The sequence below is a fragment of the Aplysia californica genome, unplaced genomic scaffold, assembly GCF_000002075.1.
Source record: "Aplysia californica isolate F4 #8 unplaced genomic scaffold, AplCal3.0 scaffold00060, whole genome shotgun sequence".
NCBI classification, from domain to species: Eukaryota; Metazoa; Mollusca; class Gastropoda; order Aplysiida; family Aplysiidae; genus Aplysia; species Aplysia californica.
Window position 1 is genome coordinate 750,475 of NW_004797330.1, and position 19,199 is coordinate 769,673.

Sequence of the window (19,199 nt, forward strand, 5' to 3'; positions counted from 1 at the left end):
ATGGAACAAGCTGGGTGCGGCACTTTGCATTTGGTGCGATATAAAGAAATCTCGTAGTAAAGTGGCAAAGGCGCCTCCTTAATCCAATACTGCTCTACATCGTTGCACAAGTCGAAAGTGAAAGAAATATTTGTATGAGACACTAGCTGGCAACAAACACTGGATTTTTAGTCAATAAACTGGGTCAAATTCTTGTTAGTGGACCTAGTGTCTCGGGGGGGGGGGGGGTGCTTTTTTTTTTTTTTTTTTTAAATACATTTTAATTCAGTATGGTTAACAGATATGACAGTTTTCCATTCCAAAAACATAGATGTTCCAATATATTGCCTCTGGATCTCACTAGTTTTACTCCGACCTTCGGAGAGGGCACGTACTCCTTCGCGTGAATTTCCTCCTTTTTTTAAATTCCTAAGTGGCAGCTATGATTATGATCTGAATTAAATAAAGCAAAGGAAGAATTGTGATCAATGAATTTTTCAAGTGTCATTTTTATTATTTTTTGTGCAGTCATGAATGATGAACATTCTTTCTCTCATCTGAGTGAAGTATGAAGACACTGTATGGTACTACTTTCTGAATGACTGCGTAATCTCTTTTCATTTATAAGAATAACAAGGCAGCTGACTTGGATCAGTTAAGATGAACTAGGTTTCAGCATTTCCTTGATTTTGCTTCTTCTCAACAAAAATGTTTTTTTCTATTTTTAGCATAATTACATATTTGTTCAATTTTCATTTTGAAAATCCAGTTTCCTTTTACAAGTTGCAATGAGCAATTTCCATAATTGCACTGTCTGTTCTTGTGCTACATTATGATCTGACGTAAATAAAGCTAAGGAAGAATTGTGGTCAATGAATTTTCCAAATGCCATTTTTATTATTTTTTGTGCAGTCATGGATGATGAACATTCTTTCTCTCATCTGAGTGAAGTATGAAGACACTCTATGGTACTAATTTCTGAATGACTGCTTAATCTCTTTTCATTTATAAGAATAACAAAGCAGCTGACTGGGATCAGTTAAGATGAACTGGGTTTCAACATTTCCTTGATTTTGCTTCTGCTCAACAATTTAAAAAAATTTTTTTTTGCTTATTTATATATTTGTTAAATTTTCCTTTTAAGAATCCAATATACTGTCAATCAAGTGGTGGAAATGAAATGAAAGAGTTAATTGTATTTTAAAATGTGCTTTTCTCTTTTGAACTGAACTGTTAATATCAAAGGAATGTTACTTACTACGTGTTGGGGAATAGTCAAGAAGTAATGATTTCATGTTATGGTGTGTTCACTATTTGTTTCAAATTAGAGAAATAACTGGCATTTTTTTTTTCTCATCATTTCTTTACAGCATTTCTATGAATAGAATGACAAACATGCTGTAAAGTCATTTTGTTTATGTGCAGTCATGAATGATGAACATTCTTTCTCTCATCTGAGTGATGTATGAAGACACTCTATGGTACTACTTTCTGAATGACTGCATGCATTCCTTTATGTTGAAACAAATCCCAGTTATATAGATAAAGATCAGTCAGTTTAACGAAATCATTTGAATGAGTTTATCAATATTCTGGACAGAAAAGAGGAAACTGACCCGATGCAGAGCTGTCGATTTGTGATCTTTAGTTCAATACTTTCTTGTGCCCAACAAAACCCCTTCAATTACATGTAGTTGTGTGTCTCTCTCTCACTCTCTTCTCCCCCCCCCCCCCCCCCCCCCGGAAGAAATATCGCAGTACAACCTTTTTTTGAATAGGTGCACCCAAATGGCAAGGTTAACACTCACATATTAACTACCCTGTCATCTCATTATTTTTTCTTCCTTCAGTGTTTTGTTTTGTATGTGCCTAGTGAAGTTCAAATGTTAATTGGATTTTTAAATATTTTGTTTCTAATTTTTTACTTTTATGATCTATGCAGGAATTGATTGAAGCTGCAGATGAAGATGAGAGAGAATTGGCAGCAGAAATGGCAGCACAGTTTTTGAATGAAGACCGACCAGAGACCATATTTGGGGCCCCTAAAGCAGGCCTGGGTATGTGGGCATCAGCTGTGAGAGTGTTGAACCCCATCACTGGGGAGAACTTGGAGAAGATTTCACTGGACCAGAACGAGGCAGCTCACAGGTAGGACATGGTTCCGCTTCTCTATCCTGTCATTTTATGTATTTTAGACTAACAACAGATTCTGCTTAATCAGTCAAAATATTTCTTGTCAGTGTAATATATTGGACTTGGTTCATTGAGTTTCTTCTGAAGAACTTGGTGCATAATAGAAAAATAAACTTTTAACTATTTAAGTTGAATGTGTAAAGGGTAATGGTGTGAAATATTTTAACACGTTTTCTTTTCTCTTTTTTTCAGTGTTGCCTTGATCAAATTCGCCAACAGACCAGATGACACATTCCTCATTGTTGGCATTGCCAAAGACTTGGTGCTTAACCCAAGGTCTATAAGTGGTGGTGAACTGCTCACATATCAAGTAAGTTTGCTTGTTTTATTGTTTGGAAGCTAAAATTTAGTGGAGAAAAATGTCCATCAGATCTAAAGCATGCAGTAAACAATAATGTAAATTTTGTTATGCAAACGCCAGAGATTTATTTCTTCAGTTGAGTATTTTTGTGCCCTTAATTAGCGTTTTCTGTAAAATTCACATATAAAAGTGTTTTTGAATGAACATACAAGAAAATAAGGTGTTGAGCCTAAAAACAATAATTCAAAAAAATGTCCGAACTGGCCGAAAATAGCTAATTTCTCTGATTTCATTATTTTGACGAGCGCTTGATTTCACTTTGATGTCTCACATATATTCTAACACTTTGCAAATTTGATGTGTGGTACCTAAAACAAGCAGCTTGAGAGTAGGCACATGTGCACACAACTTTTGATTAAACTGCTGTGGTGAAAAATTTGGGGGGTGTTCTTTGAATATCTATACAGTCCTATGGAAGGTGCACAAATAGAATATCTCTAATAATTGTGGAACTGTATCATGTGTGTGTGCATTTTTCTGTTGCAGGTGACTGAAGGTGGGAACAAACTAGAACTTCTTCATAAAACTCCAGTGGAGGATATCCCAGGAGCAATCACCCCGTTTCAAGGACGCGTACTTATTGGGGTTGGCAGATACCTCCGTATCTACGATTTGGGCAAGAAGAAACTGCTGCGCAAGTGTGAGAACAAAGTATGGGGTTGTTTATCATCAGTGACTGCTTGTTTTTCTATTTTAATTGTACTGGTTCCCTTTAACATTATTATGAAGTTTGACGTTATTTAGAGAGGTCCGGTGCAATGTGGGTTTTTTTATTTGAAAAATTAGTCTCATCAGCAGGTTTTTTCAGACGTTTATGTTCAAAATCATTGTATAGTTGCTTGGTGCTCTACCATTCTGTGCTTCCTGCTCAGAGAGGCTTGTGTATTTTAAAAACCAATAGCAGGGCTGGCTGCTGGTCTGTAAATTGTGTTCCTTCTTCATATGACATGCAGTTTACTGTAAACAATGCAGTTTTCATCTGGTATTTTCACATTGCTCTTTCAATACCGATTTTGAAAGTGTACCTTTAGTTCATTGTCACAAAAATATCCACTGTTGAATAGCTTAGTATGCTTGGAGATGATGTTTTTCCGTGTTTCACCTGAAAATTTTTGTGATTACACTTATTATAATGCCCTGATCCAAGCTCATAGCTTTTTAGTAACGAACTAGGTAAAAAGATGATCATTGATTGTACGAATATCATTTATAAGTGTCGTTAAACTTTTAATATGTTCATAGAACTTAATTTCTATGGCTTCGCGTTTTCAAATCTGTTGCAGCAGGGGGATGGCGATGTATGAAATACCACAATATGTGATATTTGGTGCCTGCATTACATCTTTACTAGTAATTAGTGAAAGGGAGGGGGGTATTTTCATTTTCTTTGTTATAAACTACTTTCACTCATGGGTAAGAAGTTTTAAATTACTTGCTGTGATGCCCATACTTCTTGAGAAAAGATATCTTCATGGGTAATCTGTCATTTTTATTTGTTGGTTGTAAATATTTGTTTATGACAAAGCATAGGCCGTGTGAAACCTGTTTAGTCTGTGAGACATAATTTGTAGACAAATGAATGTATAATTATATGTGACTATGAAAGGTTTCCTGAAGTTTGTCACCACCGAAAAAGTACATTTCTAAAGTATTGTCGGGGATGGAGATATTCTGTGGATATGATGTTTTTCCGTGTTTCACCTGATTTGTTATGATTACAGCGTGATATTTTCCTGATCCACATACCCAGAGAACAAGGCAGTTATTCAAACTAGCAGTGTTTGTTTCTAGGCTATAAAATGAAAACTCATCGTAGTATATTTTACATTAGTCTTCATCCTTTTCACAGGATACTGTCAGGTTTGGTCATTAGTATGTGTGCCTGTACAAAAGGATGGCATGGGCCTGGTAAACTCGCTTAACATTTACATGTACCCTAGTCCCTGGGATGTTGCCAGATTTTTTTTACTTTTTTTGTCCCCCGAAGCTGCCACAGGACTTGCTTGATTGGGGGGGGGGTTTTCTTAACTAAAATATTAAATATTTCACTCTTGGGAGTTGAACTTTGCTAGCAGTGACAAGGAAAATATTTTTTGTATTTCTAAGATCAGAGAGAGGTGTGGATATGATGTTTTCCGTGTTTCACCTGAATCATTGTGATTACACCATCATATTTTCTGATCCACAATTCCCAAAATCCTGATCATCTCAAACCATTGCTTATCACTAAAAGTTTTGATCACATGTGTTAAATGTTCATTATCCAGCTGAATTACCGAGGGGTAATCAGTTGACTGTTGAATGAGCTATAAATAGTGATGAAAGGTGTTTCATTTCATTGCTCTGTCCTTATCAGGAAGTTGTTTTTTCTATATATGGGAGGACATAGAATTGCAAAGTTATTGGGATGCTGGTAAAAGTCTGGAAACCTATGTTCGTGATTCTGTGGAGCTAATTAGATTTATTTCCCGAAGTTAAGTGATCAAAGGGAATGATGCCTTACATCAACTTTATGAAATATAGGCCCTGTGTTTGAAGCTTATGCAATACTCTGTTTTTATCACCACCAGCATATTCCCAACTTTATTGTGAGCGTCCACTGCTTGGGCCAGCGTGTTGTTGTTGGGGATGTACAGGAGAGCTTTCACTTCCTACGCTATAGGCGGCCGGAGAACCAACTGGTTATCTTTTGTGATGACACCAATCCACGCTGGGTCACCTGCTCTTGCCTGTTGGATTACAATACCGTTGCTGGTGCGGACAAATTTGGAAATATTTCCATTGTGAGTAAATTTTGTGATATTGCAAGTTAGTGCGGGTTACAGTAGTGGTACTGTTTAGAACATCTTCATTGTAAGTTTGTGGTTAAACACCATCTGAATTTTAAAACCCGAACATTTCTCATATTACCAGTCCAAAGAGGGACTTGTCATGTACCTGCCATGAAGTCGGAAAAATCATTTGACTTTTTAAAAATACCTTATAGGTTATGCATAGTATTTGTTCTCCGTCTTCCATCAAACTGTGTCATGTTTTCTCTTTAAAGGAAATGAAAATGCAAGCTGTAATGTATGCTTTGACTGTACCGGTTATTTTCCAAACTCTATTTACTTGTATGTGTTGTTGTTTTCAAATCCCTTTAGCTGCGAGCATTTCGCTCTATTTACTTGTACGTAAATCTACGGTTATGCCAGTGCAGTGTTTTTGCTTTTGCAGCAGTTAATGTGTTGTGTATGATTTATCTGGGGTCTGAAGTGAATGCTATTCTGTAGAAATTTTCAAGCAGCTCTTGAGTAGGTACGCTGCTAGTAATATGTACCGCTGGTGGCCAGTTCGCTGGCGGTACAGTTGGTAAAATTTAGTGGGTGGTTGGCGGGTGCTCTGGTGTGGTTTGCTTCTTCTTTCCTATCAAACATCTATCGTCCTTATCTCCCCTTCTTCTTTTTTATGTTTGTTACTCTCTTGTAACACCTCTAATCTTCTGGCGCTCATATGACCTTATGCAGTTGCGAACGCCGTAAAACCTCTACTAAAACTAAAAAGGTGAAATTTACATACCTGTCCTGTTCCTGGGAGGAAGACAAAAATAGTTTAAGCTACCCGATCTCATCTCTGGGGCTCATATTTCTGATAAAATGTAATGTTTTTCTGCTTAGTGCTAGCCATTATTTTTGTCAATTATTGAGTTAGTTCATTATCTGCAGTCAGTTGAATCATGTTCACGTCTTCATAATTTCATCTGCAGATCCGATTGCCTACTGAAGTAAGCGATGATGTGGATGAAGATCCCACTGGAAACAAAGCTCTGTGGGATAGGGGACTTCTCAATGGTGCCTCACAAAAGGTCAGAATTGTGATAAAAACATAACAACTTATAGACCTGCATGTTTGCCGACAATCGTCTGAAATCCGACAATCGCGACCCGACCCGCGAACCGGCCGATGCTATCGCTAGGCCCGCCTAGTATCAGTCAATGTGCGTAGTGCGAGGCCTGGCCGACTGCCAGCGACCCCTTTTTCTCCCGTCGGCTTCGTCGGCACTTTCGTTTTCGTGCCGACCGTCGACGCGCGCACTGCCGACGTCGGCGTTTCCGACATAATTGTCGGAACCTAAGTAGAAATGCGAATACGAAAAAGGACGACAACTTAAATTATCTACTTTCAGTTTCGTGCTCGAGCGGCCATTTTCAATTTCGTTTGTTGACTAATTCAATTGTTCAGATCGTGTGGGTTCATTCAAGTCCGACTCTCTTGTTCTAATAGAATCTAGATCTAGATTTATATAGAGATCATTATAGACCTCAATGGAGGATTCATAATCCAATTCTATTGTGTCAAACCCTATCATAGGTTGTGCTGTAATATTAATATTGGTAAAAATAAGCATTTCATCAGGTGCGTGAATTATTTATTATTATTATTATATTTAGATCTATAGTCTAGATTCTAGATCTAGATCTAGTTAGATATCTAGATATAGATCTAGATCTAGCTAGATCTAGATCTAGAATCTAGACTCAGCTGAGTCCCTCTGTTCGGAATCGGATGCGGATTTCTAGTTCAAAGCCTAGAATCTATTCCTATTCACTTGTTCTTCAGGATCTAGATCTAGATTTATTTTTTAGATTACTAGTCTAGTAGATCTAGATATCTAGATCTAGATCTATAGTCTATATGGAGGATTCATATTCCAATTCTATTGTGTTATTGTATCAAACCCTATAGCAATGTAGATGTAAGCCATATAGATAAAATTTAGATCTAGATCTAGATCTAGAATCTATATGCTCCTTGTTTGTTTTGGAGTGTGGTTTTTTAATTAAATATTTTTTTTCATTTAGTAGGCTACTTGTTTTGGCCTTTTTACATGCGAATCCCTTTAAGATGAGGCCCGATGCAGGTTCTTTTTGGGGTAGGGTTAGGGTTAGGTCTCTTCTTTATTGTGTTTGTTGGGGTGGTCGCTCGTTACTCGGATGTCCTTCCTTATGACACCCACTAAGGCTTTTGGGGGGGGGGGGGGGGGGTGCGCAAAATTTTCAGACAATCTGGTTGAGGCTCACATGCAGGTCTAAACTTAATATTCTTAACATTGGTGAATTGCTACCCTAAAAAGGGAGTTTGAAATGTATCTAAAGTAAATTTGTGTGGAAATGATGCTTTCCGTGTTTCACCTGAAATCTCTTGTGATTATATCATTATCACTCCTGATCCACATTTTTTTCTCTTTCTTTAGTCCTATGCTCAATGAGATACAAACATTTCATAGTTTATTGTAGTGTTCACCTAGAACTGGCTGGTATCATTTATTTTCATGAAGTGTCCAATTTAATTGTGAAATTAGTTTGTCTTTATGACCTTAGGAGCAGTAGTAGGCCTATCTTGTTTCTGCACAGCCATAGATTTTTTAAAAATATGCATACAGGAAAGAATGAAGTCTGGGTCACTATCCTGTGTCTTGTACCCATTTTTTTTTTTTTTCTTAATGAGAAGATTTGCAGGTTAGAACATAATTGCCAAATTGAAGATGAATGCTGTTTCAAGTCCCCTTCACCATTGTCAAGTATAGACATGATAACCTTAATTCTTATGTTTCACCAGGCTGATGTTGTCTCCAACTTCCATTTGGGTGAGGTTGTCACGTCTCTCCAGAAGGCCACATTGATTCCAGGTGGTTCCGAGTCCCTGGTGTACACAACCCTGTCCGGCAGTGTGGGCATGCTGGTCCCCTTTACTTCACATGAGGTAAAATTGTCAGCTGTTCTCTTACTTCCAGATAAACAAAGCAAACAGGATTTTTCAGTAGCATGTGCTGGTTTCATATGACCGATTTGCTTTAGCGATTCTTTGTTAAGTAGTTGCCTGTCGATTGTATACTCCTTATTAACGGAAATAAATTGCGCACTGCCCATGCTCAGACTGGCAACCGTTGTCTGTTGTGTAGCGGCTAGTCGCTTTGCTGAAGCACAAAGGAGGCTTGAGTTTGATTCCCAAATGGGAATAATCTCTTGGAGTATCTCAGTCTTTTTGCTTGGATGTTGCATCACTCTCAGCTAGGGTTTGCCGTGACAGGCAGGGTCAGAAGCTCTCGTTCTAAATTTTGTCAATGGGGGCATAAAAATGCCTACTTTTTTCTTCTTTTTTTAAAATTCAAACGCACTTATTGCATATTTTCAAAAGGATGTGGTACCTAAAAGTTCTTATGAGATAGACTTTTGCCCTGTGTGCACATATCGGTTGTGAAAAGCCAGGGCCATATATAGAAATATGAATTTCAAGATTTCTCAAATTTTGGCTTGTCCAAAGCAAAAGCAAAAATACTAATTTCAAAATTTCTCAAATTTTGGCTTTTCCAAAGCAATAGCACCCAGTAGGATGATCCTCTTCAATTCTATCTGTTATGGACCTGGTAACCGCACGTTTCCTTTAAAAAGTGGCAGTAGTAAGTGGCCTACTTTTATTTTAACTCAAAATTTTTTTACAAGGGTGTGAATCTGCTACACTTTAGACCAAGTTATGATTTCAGCCTTCTTAGCTGACATACAAATTGTTTTGTTTGTCTGCAGGACCAGGATTTCTTTCAGCATCTTGAGATGTACATGCGACAAGAGTATCCTTCCTTATGTGGCAGGGATCATTTGGCTTTCAGGTCATACTATTTCCCTATCAAGGTGAGAATCTCTTTTTGATAAAGGGTGTTGTATGCCTTTTAAAGTATTGTGTTTTCAGAACATGTGAATGAGATATTTTAAGTTATTCGTAATGCTGAGAACTCTTTTTTTCATCTTTTTTTTTTAATTTTTAATTAGGCAATGATTTAGCTCCAGGAATACGAAATGCAATTGAATTTCCCATGGTGCCTCACATGTCATAACTACCAGGTACTTTTTTTTTTTCTTGGAAATAAAAAGCAGTTGACGTTTGCACAAGACTGGACTGGGCTGGAACTTTCAGATGGGAGGGGGGGGTGTCTAGCTCAAATTTAATTGAAATTTAAATGCTTAGGGGTGGAAAATGTATCAATTTGTTGAGACTTGACTTTCATTTTCCAGAATGTGATTGATGGGGACCTGTGTGAGATGTTCAACTCTATGGAGTCAAGCAAGCAAAAGTCTATTGCAGAAGAACTGGAAGACAGAAGCGCTAATGAGGTATGGAAGATGTTTTCCTTTGAAGGGTTAAAGTATACAGAGTCTGTACTTTTTGTGTTTACTTTGGGGGAAGGATGTTATGATTTCACTTGGCTTAGTTTTGTTAGTTCTGTGCAAACATTTGCTGGTGATTAACTCTCCCACCTCTTTCAAGCTACCTGAAATTATACATTTTTTGTGTCTTGTAGTGAAAAATAGGATATGAGTTTACGGTCAAATTAAATGACAGCGCCTACAAGTGGATGGAAAATGTAGCTTAAAAATATTTGGTCTTGTGTTGTCCTTGAGGAAATAAAATGCAAGGGAACTTCCCTTCAGATAAGTTGATTCTGGTTGTATGAAATACAGAAAATAACCTCCGTGGTGTGACAACTAAGAAGTTGTGTGTTTAGAGATTCCAGGTATTCGGAATTCTGAATTATGGTCCATGTACCAATAGTGGATATATAGATTTGTTCTGATATGCACAAATTTCACTGCACATTCTATTATGTAATTCCAATAGTTTTTATTTCAATTTAAACTATTCGAAATTACATTCCAAATGCACAAACAAAAAGTTCAAATTCTTCCTATCATTCACTAATAATATTAGCTCGGAATGTATTCATAAAACATTTTTTGGCCTGGTTCTAACTAAAATTTGACTGGTTTTTAAACTTTAATTAGCTTACTCTCGTCGTGAAAATGTATTAGCACATGTAAAAAGTCTGCTGTCACCATGGGCTCTCTCTCCAGCTCACAAATAATTGAAAGGTTTTCTTAAATAATTTGGGGTGGAAGGAGGAGTCACATATATATATAGATCCACAAAGATAATTCTTTACTTTCTTGTGGTAGGTTTGAGTAAGTTTCTGCTTGGACTGAAAATACTGTGTGCCCCGGCTATAACAGGACTGCCGGAACTGATGGCATATCCCAAATCCTGTGATAGATGGAGAGTTTACATACACAATAACTTATGATTCACAAATTGGATTATTTTGATTACCTAGCTTTCCCATTGCCAATTTGTCAGTTATTTCTCTTTTCTTTTCCAGTAATATTTTTGCTCCTCAACTTTATCTTTCCCTTTCTGGTATCTTAATCTCATAGTGATTGACTAGACATCGTTTGGGAATCACAGTTAGCCTAATAAAAATGTTGCCTTTATTTAGTACATACCATGCTTTATAGCAGACGCTGTCTGCTTTACAATTAATCGTAACCAAATGGTTACTTGGGGGGGGGGGGGGGGCACAGATAGATTAATCTGTGATAGATGAAGTGCTAAGTGCTTACTTTTCATTGATTAAGTCTAAGTCACTGACTGGAAAATTTGCATCACTACCAAAGTGCATCCATCTTTCCACCTACCTCCGCTGCACAAATGGTATAACACGTTATAATTATTAAGCCTGCTGTCACCATCAAATTAGGCTTCCTGTTGATCATTAAGTGAATTTGCCATGTTGAATATTGTTTTGCTTTGTTTGCTTTTCTTTCTGCTTTCTTGGTTGTTTTAGGATTTTGTCAGTGGTTGGACCACTGTTATAGTCAAGCATACCTATATTCGAATGCTTGCTTTAAAAGAACTTTATTGCATTTTTTGAGAGATGGGACCTTGGGATTTATTGTAAGCCTGCTGTAGCCGAAATACTATTATTATGGGAGCCCACTGTAATGTGAAAAATGCCTTTTTCCCCCCCTCAGGTGTCCAAGAAACTAGAAGACATCCGCACCCGGTACGCCTTCTAATCTCCTGCTAAATGTGTACATAACTTGAACAGACAGACTTGGGTATCACATCGTCACCTCTTCATTGAACTGAAATATGTTGTCATTATGTAAATTTTAACATTTTTTAAACGCTTTATTGTGTTCTTTTGTGTGCGAAACTGACATTGGAGTTCCCGCTCCCTGTTTGCAGTATCTGAATAGAAGTTCCAAATTTTTAATCACTGATGTAGTTCTTCATTGTGCATTCTGTAAAAATGAAAGCTTCTGGTCTGTAAATGGTCTAGTGTAATGGATAAGTTTAGTAATGTTCGTTTACATTTCTTTTAATAATCTTTTGACATCATTCCAAAGGATTTTGCTGGAGGTGTAGAGAAAAAAATTGGAGGCATGAAACTTAATACCAAATCATTTGATGACTCCATGTAACTTGTGTTAATTGTTTACTCCTTAGGTTGGTCCATATTGCAAAGGAAAGGAATATTTGTTTGGGGGAATTATTAGTCTTATGTATACACGAATCCTGATTTTTTCATTCTCAACCTCTGCTCTTGAGCTAATTATTTCTCTGATGCCATATCAGATTGAGACTGAAAGATACAGAAATAACCTCAACTGTAACAACTGACTTAATATTTGGTCCTTATGTTAGCAAAGGGTTGCTTCTTCTGTCATTTTACTTTCATGTAGTGATGAGCTTAAATGTCTGAAATGTTTCTTAATGTGTTCATTGTATGTACTCCCATTTCATGTTTTGTTCCAGTAACTGAATAAACAAATGATGAAGAAAGTTTGTTTCATGCTACCTTTCCTTGCCTTAGAACTCGTTGTTTTTGTTTTTTGCTCTGAATTTACATCATCTCTCGTCACTGAAGTCTTCTTTAGATGTACATGTATTGAAAGATTGTGAAATTAAAAGAGTGGCACAGCTCTCGTGTTGTAGGGGTATGTTATTCACCTCTCTTCCAAAAAGTCTCGGGATCGAAACTTGACAGCTACAGGGAAAAAAATTATCTCCAAATTTTATTTTTTCACCTTTTTTCCTGTTCTCTACAGTGGGTGTCGCATTCAACGAGGTCACATTCAAGGAGAAGTCGGCTCCAACGAGGCAATCCTTAATCCCCGATTTTTTCCTCTATATATCTCTCTTTGTAAATGTATGTCAGCTCCAATGAGATTGCAAACAGGCCGAAGTCGCTTTCAACGAGGTCGCGATAACCAAGTAAAAGCAATCAGCTGCCCCAAAAGCGAAGAATTTTTCTCATGTGAAGCTCAAGGCTCATCGTCGATTCCTAACACATATTGTATTGCTAGATCTAGTGTTCCTCGTAATATAGGCCCCAAAGCCAAGAGGATGGGCGATGGTTGGCCTACGGTAGGGATGGGAATGGGAACGCGATGTCTGCTGTGAAACTGGGTGAACTCTGGATGGGTAGGTCTAGATACTAGATCGAGACCTCAAGTTTTTTATTTTTTATTTTCCTCCCCTGATCAGAAAATCCAAGCTCCCGCCATTACTTAAAACTTTATGTAGATCAAGGCCTAGATGTGAGAGGGTATGTTTCCACATGAGAAGTGTTCCGAAAAAAAATACTTAACAAATGTATTAAAAAATGCAGAAATGACGGTCAGAACACAGCTCAAACGCGCACACTGATGCTGTTTGAGATTTTCGTCTTCGGGGAGAACAACTGTTTTAATTATGTACTGGTGTTGGTACATCGTGTTATAATCTAATAACTTGTCTCCTTTCTTTTCTTTAGCCTTAGTCCCGTTCCACGAGAGGTTGGATCCGAGGACAACAAGCCGGTCCCGGCAACCTAGTTGAATGCGACACCCACTGAAGTCCTGTTGTCATTTGCTTTCATCTCCACATTTTCCCCCTCCCTCAACTTCCTATAGGCTCCTCTCTCTCCATTACTCACCACTCTATCTACTGCTACTCCTGGTTCCTTATTATTGCTGTCTCTTTCAGCAACAGCCCTTATCTTTGAGAAGGTAAGGTCAAATACCTAGCAGAGTAGCCTTCTCGAATAAGGGCAAAAAATCTTGGATGTTCCTGTGTGCAAGTTGCATTTGTAAGAGCCTTTGGTAGTTCTAAACTTGGTAATAGTAGTTGACTGCCACCCAAGCAAAAGTCTGTATCTATATATATATATAGTATTATACAATATAGAGTGCTGTCAAATTTGGAATGTCGCTGCCTGGAGACAAGGAGCCCTACGAAGTAGGAAAAAATGTCACATTATGTGATTCAGTTGTACTGCAGGTTGAAAAACCAGCTGTGGACTTCCCTGAGATCTAGTAGCAGGGGAACACACAAAAAGAAGAGTGGTGCTGGCTTTTAGTTCCAATTGTCTTGAGGGTACACCTAAAGGCCCGGTCACACTTTTTAAAATAATACATGTATACTGTTCAAAAATTGGACAATCTATCGTGCATAGTAGTTAGGACAAATCGTATGTGTAACAACAGCGGAACTGTTTTTAAAAATTGGGCGATGGAGGTGGGTTGGAGACTCGATCAAGAAATCAAGAGCTGCCTGATATTTTGCATGCAGTCTAAATAATAATAATAGATAGCATTTGTATAGCGCATATCCCCGCTCAACAGCAGGCTCTATGCGCTTTAGGTCATATTTCGGGGAGGTGAGCTGGGACACCGTCAGTATCTCTTTGAAATTTGCTGTTTTGAGTGTGAGAGCTGAAACATAGCTTGCAGAAAATTTTAATAGTTAATAATCACAGTTAAAAATAATTTCATTTTCAGAATCAACGTATTCAAATAAACTAAGGAGCTTGCATGGAACCGGATCTGATGCGACATTTACGCAATTTTTAATATTTTTTCTATTGATTGTCAATTGAATAATTGTGAACATAAAGTCATGTATTTTAACAATGTCACCCAGTGTGTTACGCATACCGCCACCCTTGGCGCAAGCATGAAGTTAATCAAATGGAACAGCGGTGTTCGCGGCTTAAGTTCAACGAGGTTTCTCTGTTGTAAAGCCCCAACTAACTAAAAGTCCTACGAAAGGAGCAGGTCACAGAAGAGGGAAATGCTCTAGAAGATGTCGAACCCTTCTGCTATCTTGGAGTATAACTGACAGAGAGGGAGGAACAGGCGCTGAAATAAAGTCACGGAAATGGATGTACAGAAAAGTGGGAAGACGTGGAGTGACATCAAACGACTCGCCCAGGATAGGGAAAGGTGGAAAGTGTGTTCGTGGCCTATACATGTATCCTGATCCAGGGTGAAAAAGGCATTGATGATGATGAAAGCCTCAACTGCTCAATGTCAAGGAACATGATTCCTCTATACTATTAATATTAATTTTGTGTTTGAAAAGTGTCGTTTTGTTGGTGTGTGTACCGCACTCGTATTCAGCAGAGCAAAGTCAAAGAGTCTTTTGTCTCTTTCTCATGGAAGCTCTCTCTATCGCTGTCTTTCTCATGGGGAAAAGGTTATCAAGTATGTGTAGTCAATTACATGTAGTAATGGGTGTTGTGCGCCGTCTACAGCGTGAACCTTAGACGATTAATTGGCTGGCGGTATGACGGGGCAAATTTACATAGTAGACTCTAAGGGCCGTTCAACTGCGACAGTTGGCGAATGGTAGTAGGCCCTATAATTACTATCATAGTGTGAAGGCGCAAATACCAGATGGTATAAGTTAGATAGTATAACAGGCGGGGGGAGAGGGGCAGTAGGCGCCTACAACGAGGTTTGACTGTCACGATGCAGTGTAGCGACTCGGTCATTGGAATGTTCTATATTATTCAGATCCATCCCATGAATGTCTGTGGACGATTAAAAAGCCAGAGATTATAGGCCTAGTGACAAATTAAGAGAGGGCAAACGAACTTGTCTTGTTTTTCAGTTTAATCTTTACAAGCCTTCGTGATATAAAAAGTACATGTACCCAGAACAACTGTGTGAGTATCCAGTCAAACCTCATTACACACCCCTCGCCCCCCCCCCATACTGCCAGACTGCCAGCCCTGCTTATCGCAAGAGTACGAAGAGTGATGCCTATTATAATATATTATAAATAAAAACTTTTTCCCCTTTATAATACCCTGTGCCCATGGATGGACAAACCGATCGCCTAATTCTCGGCCTGAAAACAAATGCGTTGTATCTGATTGAGGCTGCGATTCAGGCGATCGGTTTGTGCCACGATGCTTGCTTTGTGCCCTCAATCTGGTTAACCCCGCCTTCCAAACCCAACCCAACCGATCGTATTAATGGGCGCCTCCTATTACACCGCCATCCGCCAACTGTCTGAGTTGTAAGACGCTTCGCTTATTAAACTAAAGTAAATTTGCACTACTATTCCACCAGAAGTCTTCAATACACACGACACCCAATCAGTGGCTATTAAATAATATCCTCTTAGTTTAGTCTTTCCCACACACGTCTCTGCGAGCTCGGTCTATTTCGAGTGCTTGTCAATGATTTTAGCTGATTATGAAAAAGCTACCGGTACTTAGATTATTTCAAAGCTTTAGCCAATGTGTAAAAAAGAAATTGGAATTATCTTTTGAATTAAAGTCACCTGGAGAAATTTCAAAGCGACTGCATCACCTCAGCCTGCCGGTTAGATATCTGGGGCCTCCAGTTATCAGGCCGATGACCTAAAGGCTGGCGGGCGCCCGCGGGGCTTATATATTGAAAGCACTCACGCTCTCAAATCAACAGAATATGACTTCATGTCTAAGGTGAGTATTGGGTTTGATTTTTTTTTGAAACTACATTATACATTTAAATAAAAACGTATGTTTACAGGTTTCTTGGTACACGTGTATAGTCTAGCTTCTTTTCTTTTTATTGAAATGTACGTAACGTATAGTCGGAGCTGGACATGTAATAGGTTGCTATTCGGTTGTTTTTTTCCTCTTGCGCATGTCAGTCACGCAATTAGACAGATCAAGATGAGGCAAGACTGGCCACATAATTTTGTCTCTCTACCAGTCTACCGCTAGTCAGCAATCGGTGCGATCCTTTTCTACCGCCAGCCCCGCTCTACCGCCAACTTCATACTCGTCCAATTGTAGGCGGTATGATGGGGTTTGACTGCACTTCGCTTTAAACTTTAGTCTTTTGTCCAACTAAGCTTTTTTTTTCTCTTTAAAAAACAAAAAATATATAATATGGTAACAGTAACAGCACACGGTCAAAGCGGCTTTCTGGAGAAAGGATTAGGAGTCTTCCCAATCGTTGAATTGGAACGTGTAAACAGAGTACATGTACTGTACGCAGTTCGATAAAACTAACCTGACACTTCAACTTCTCGTTGACAAGTCTGATTGGCGGCCCTCTAAGCTGAGCGCGTGGTTTCGATGAAATCGGGGTAATTCAGATTAACTTTAAATACCCCACCATCTCCAGTAAAATCTGTCTCTATACGCATAAAGGCGGTTGAATCATGTGGCCATCAATACGATAGATTCTAAATGAATCAGCACCAGCTCCTCGTTGGTGACCCTGTCTGTCCAACTGGTCTTGGGTAACTTTCTCGGACTCTTGTTCAAGAAAACCTGAATCCTCTTTACGCAAGCCTGGGAGAGCAAGTCATGTTCCATGTCTCTTATCCATACAACAAGACTGACTGAGTTTGAAATACCTCAGCTTTGTTCGGAGTGAAATATAACTGGTCCTGTCTTATCAACGCAGGACTTAATTCCAACTCCTGTTCCTCCATCACTGTCACATCCCAAAAGAGCAGAGAAGGATTCAACGTCTTCTATTCGCATTAAATTCCTTCTATTGTGACTAGCTCCTTTCGTGGTGCTTCTTCTATCCATTTGACTAATGGACCTTTGAACTTTGACTTTTCAGCGTGGATCCTCAATACAACAAAATAACAGTTTATGCTGGATGTGTTTGTGTGACATGTATTTCAAACAAGGAATGTCTGTGACTACAGGGCCCCTTTTTACAACAACATTATTATGTTTCACAAATGAATCTCACAAGCCAAACCCCTCATCCATCGTCGCGGGGGGTGGAAACGGACAAAGTAGAGGATTGCTGGGTTTGGAAGATGTATGGCGTGGGTTTTACTCACATGACCGCTACGGTAACCATGAAGACTACCGTGGGTTACCCTGAAACATCCTGCTAACGGGGCTCTGGTGAAACCACGACAGGCCTAGCCAGCCGTGGCGGATTATTTATTGCTAAAGAAAATCATAGGAGAAAGTAACTGACGGACCAAAACGGAAAACGACCAGGAAACCGAAAAGGACGACGAGAAAGAACGAGCACTTGGAATGTATGTGGAATCAAAGACAAAGAGCCAGAAGTTGTTGACTTCAAAAAGAGATGGAGAATGCCGGTGGGCGGTGATGGGAACTTCAGACTGCAGACGGAAAGGAACTGGAATCAAACAGATCCATGGGGACTACGTCCTGATTTGGAGTTGCAGGGATGGGACAACTGGGGCAACACATGGTGTAGGTTTTATTCGACACCCGGGTACAGCAAAGAATGAGTTGAGAACAGAATTTATCTCGGAGAGGATCTTCAAAGCCCGAGTAAGGGGAGAACAAAAGATCTCAAACTTCATCCAAGCTCATGCACCTTGCAATGACTCCTACATCGAAGAATAAAAATAAGAATTCTTTGAGAAGATGGCAGACACCATAAGCACAGTCCCAGACAAGGAAGAACTTATTGTCATGGGAGATTTCAAAGGAAGAGTGGGCAAGAGAAGAACACCTAGGGACCAGTACCTTGGCCCAAACAGTGACATTAACACAGAGTGCAACTACAACGGGGAACAGCTATTAGCACTGTGTGCAGAACACGGACTGAGGATCACAAACACCTCTTACCAACACTGACCCTGCCAGAAACAAACTTGGTACATATGGAACGATCTGAATGTATCATCACAGATAGATTTCATCTTGACACGAATAGAAGAAAGGGGAAGAGTTACGGACGCGAGAACCATCCCTGATGCAGCCCTGGACACTGACCACCTTCCAGTTATCTTATTAACAAAGTAGCGGAGTGAAAGAACGAGGAAGAGGAAAGAAACAGACGGACAGATCAACTTAAGAAAACTCCAGAAGGGAGAAGTACAACAGGAAATGGAAACAAAAGTCACACAGAATCTGAAAGAAGTAGACAGCTCAGAAATGACAGCAGAAGAGACATGGTCAGTGTTTAAGACCACGCCGACAGAGACACGCCGTAAAGCCTGCGGTACAAATACACCGGAAGAGGGCAGGTAAAGCAGACAGCTTGGTGGACAGACAGAGTAAAGGAGGCCATCAAAGAAAAGAAGGAGTTGTACAAGGCGTGGGTAAAATCAAAGCTCGATGAGGACTACGTGAAATACAGACTAGAAAGAAGTCATAGCTAGAGGATAGTCAGAAGTTCCAAGGAACAGTCATGGAAGGAATTTGTCGAAATATTAAGTGAACTGTGCAAACACTCTCCACGACAATTCTACAAAAGTGTCAAAGCAAAGAGTCTACGAGACGAACGATACAATCCAACAACAGTAGTCAATGACAAAAGATGGGAACCCACTCAGTGAAGAAGACAGCATCAAAAACAGATGGCAGGAGTATTTCAGTAGGGAACTCCTTAACTCAAACAGCCAAGGAAACACACAGAGCCAATTTCAAACACGATACACAGAAAAAGAAGAACCAAGCATCTTAAATAAAACCAGAAGTACAGAAGAAGGCACTGAAGAATAGCCCAAGAAACAAAGCAGCAGACATTGATTGATGGCTTTACAACTGAAGCCATCCTGGCATGTGGAGAAACAGCAATCACCT

The 19,199-nt window shown here is 39.1% G+C and overlaps 1 protein-coding gene across 2 annotated transcripts in view; it reads left to right on the forward strand.

Annotated features, from left to right (window-relative positions):
* Positions 1-12,189, forward strand: part of LOC101851713 (splicing factor 3B subunit 3) — a 36,532-nt gene extending 24,343 nt beyond the window's left edge. The window contains exons 20-28 of one of the 2 annotated variants that reach the window (XM_005093231.3): positions 1,922-2,127; positions 2,365-2,482; positions 3,020-3,184; positions 5,104-5,316; positions 6,279-6,377; positions 8,132-8,275; positions 9,097-9,201; positions 9,583-9,681; positions 11,374-12,189. In XM_005093231.3, the coding sequence (XP_005093288.1) occupies positions 1,922-2,127; positions 2,365-2,482; positions 3,020-3,184; positions 5,104-5,316; positions 6,279-6,377; positions 8,132-8,275; positions 9,097-9,201; positions 9,583-9,681; positions 11,374-11,418 (1,194 nt within the window). In that variant the 3' untranslated portion in view covers positions 11,419-12,189. The remainder of the gene's footprint in view (positions 1-1,921; positions 2,128-2,364; positions 2,483-3,019; positions 3,185-5,103; positions 5,317-6,278; positions 6,378-8,131; positions 8,276-9,096; positions 9,202-9,582; positions 9,682-11,373) is intronic. The other variant, XM_035968449.1, reaches the window with a different exon arrangement.
* The last annotated feature ends 7,010 nt before the right edge of the window (positions 12,190-19,199 follow it).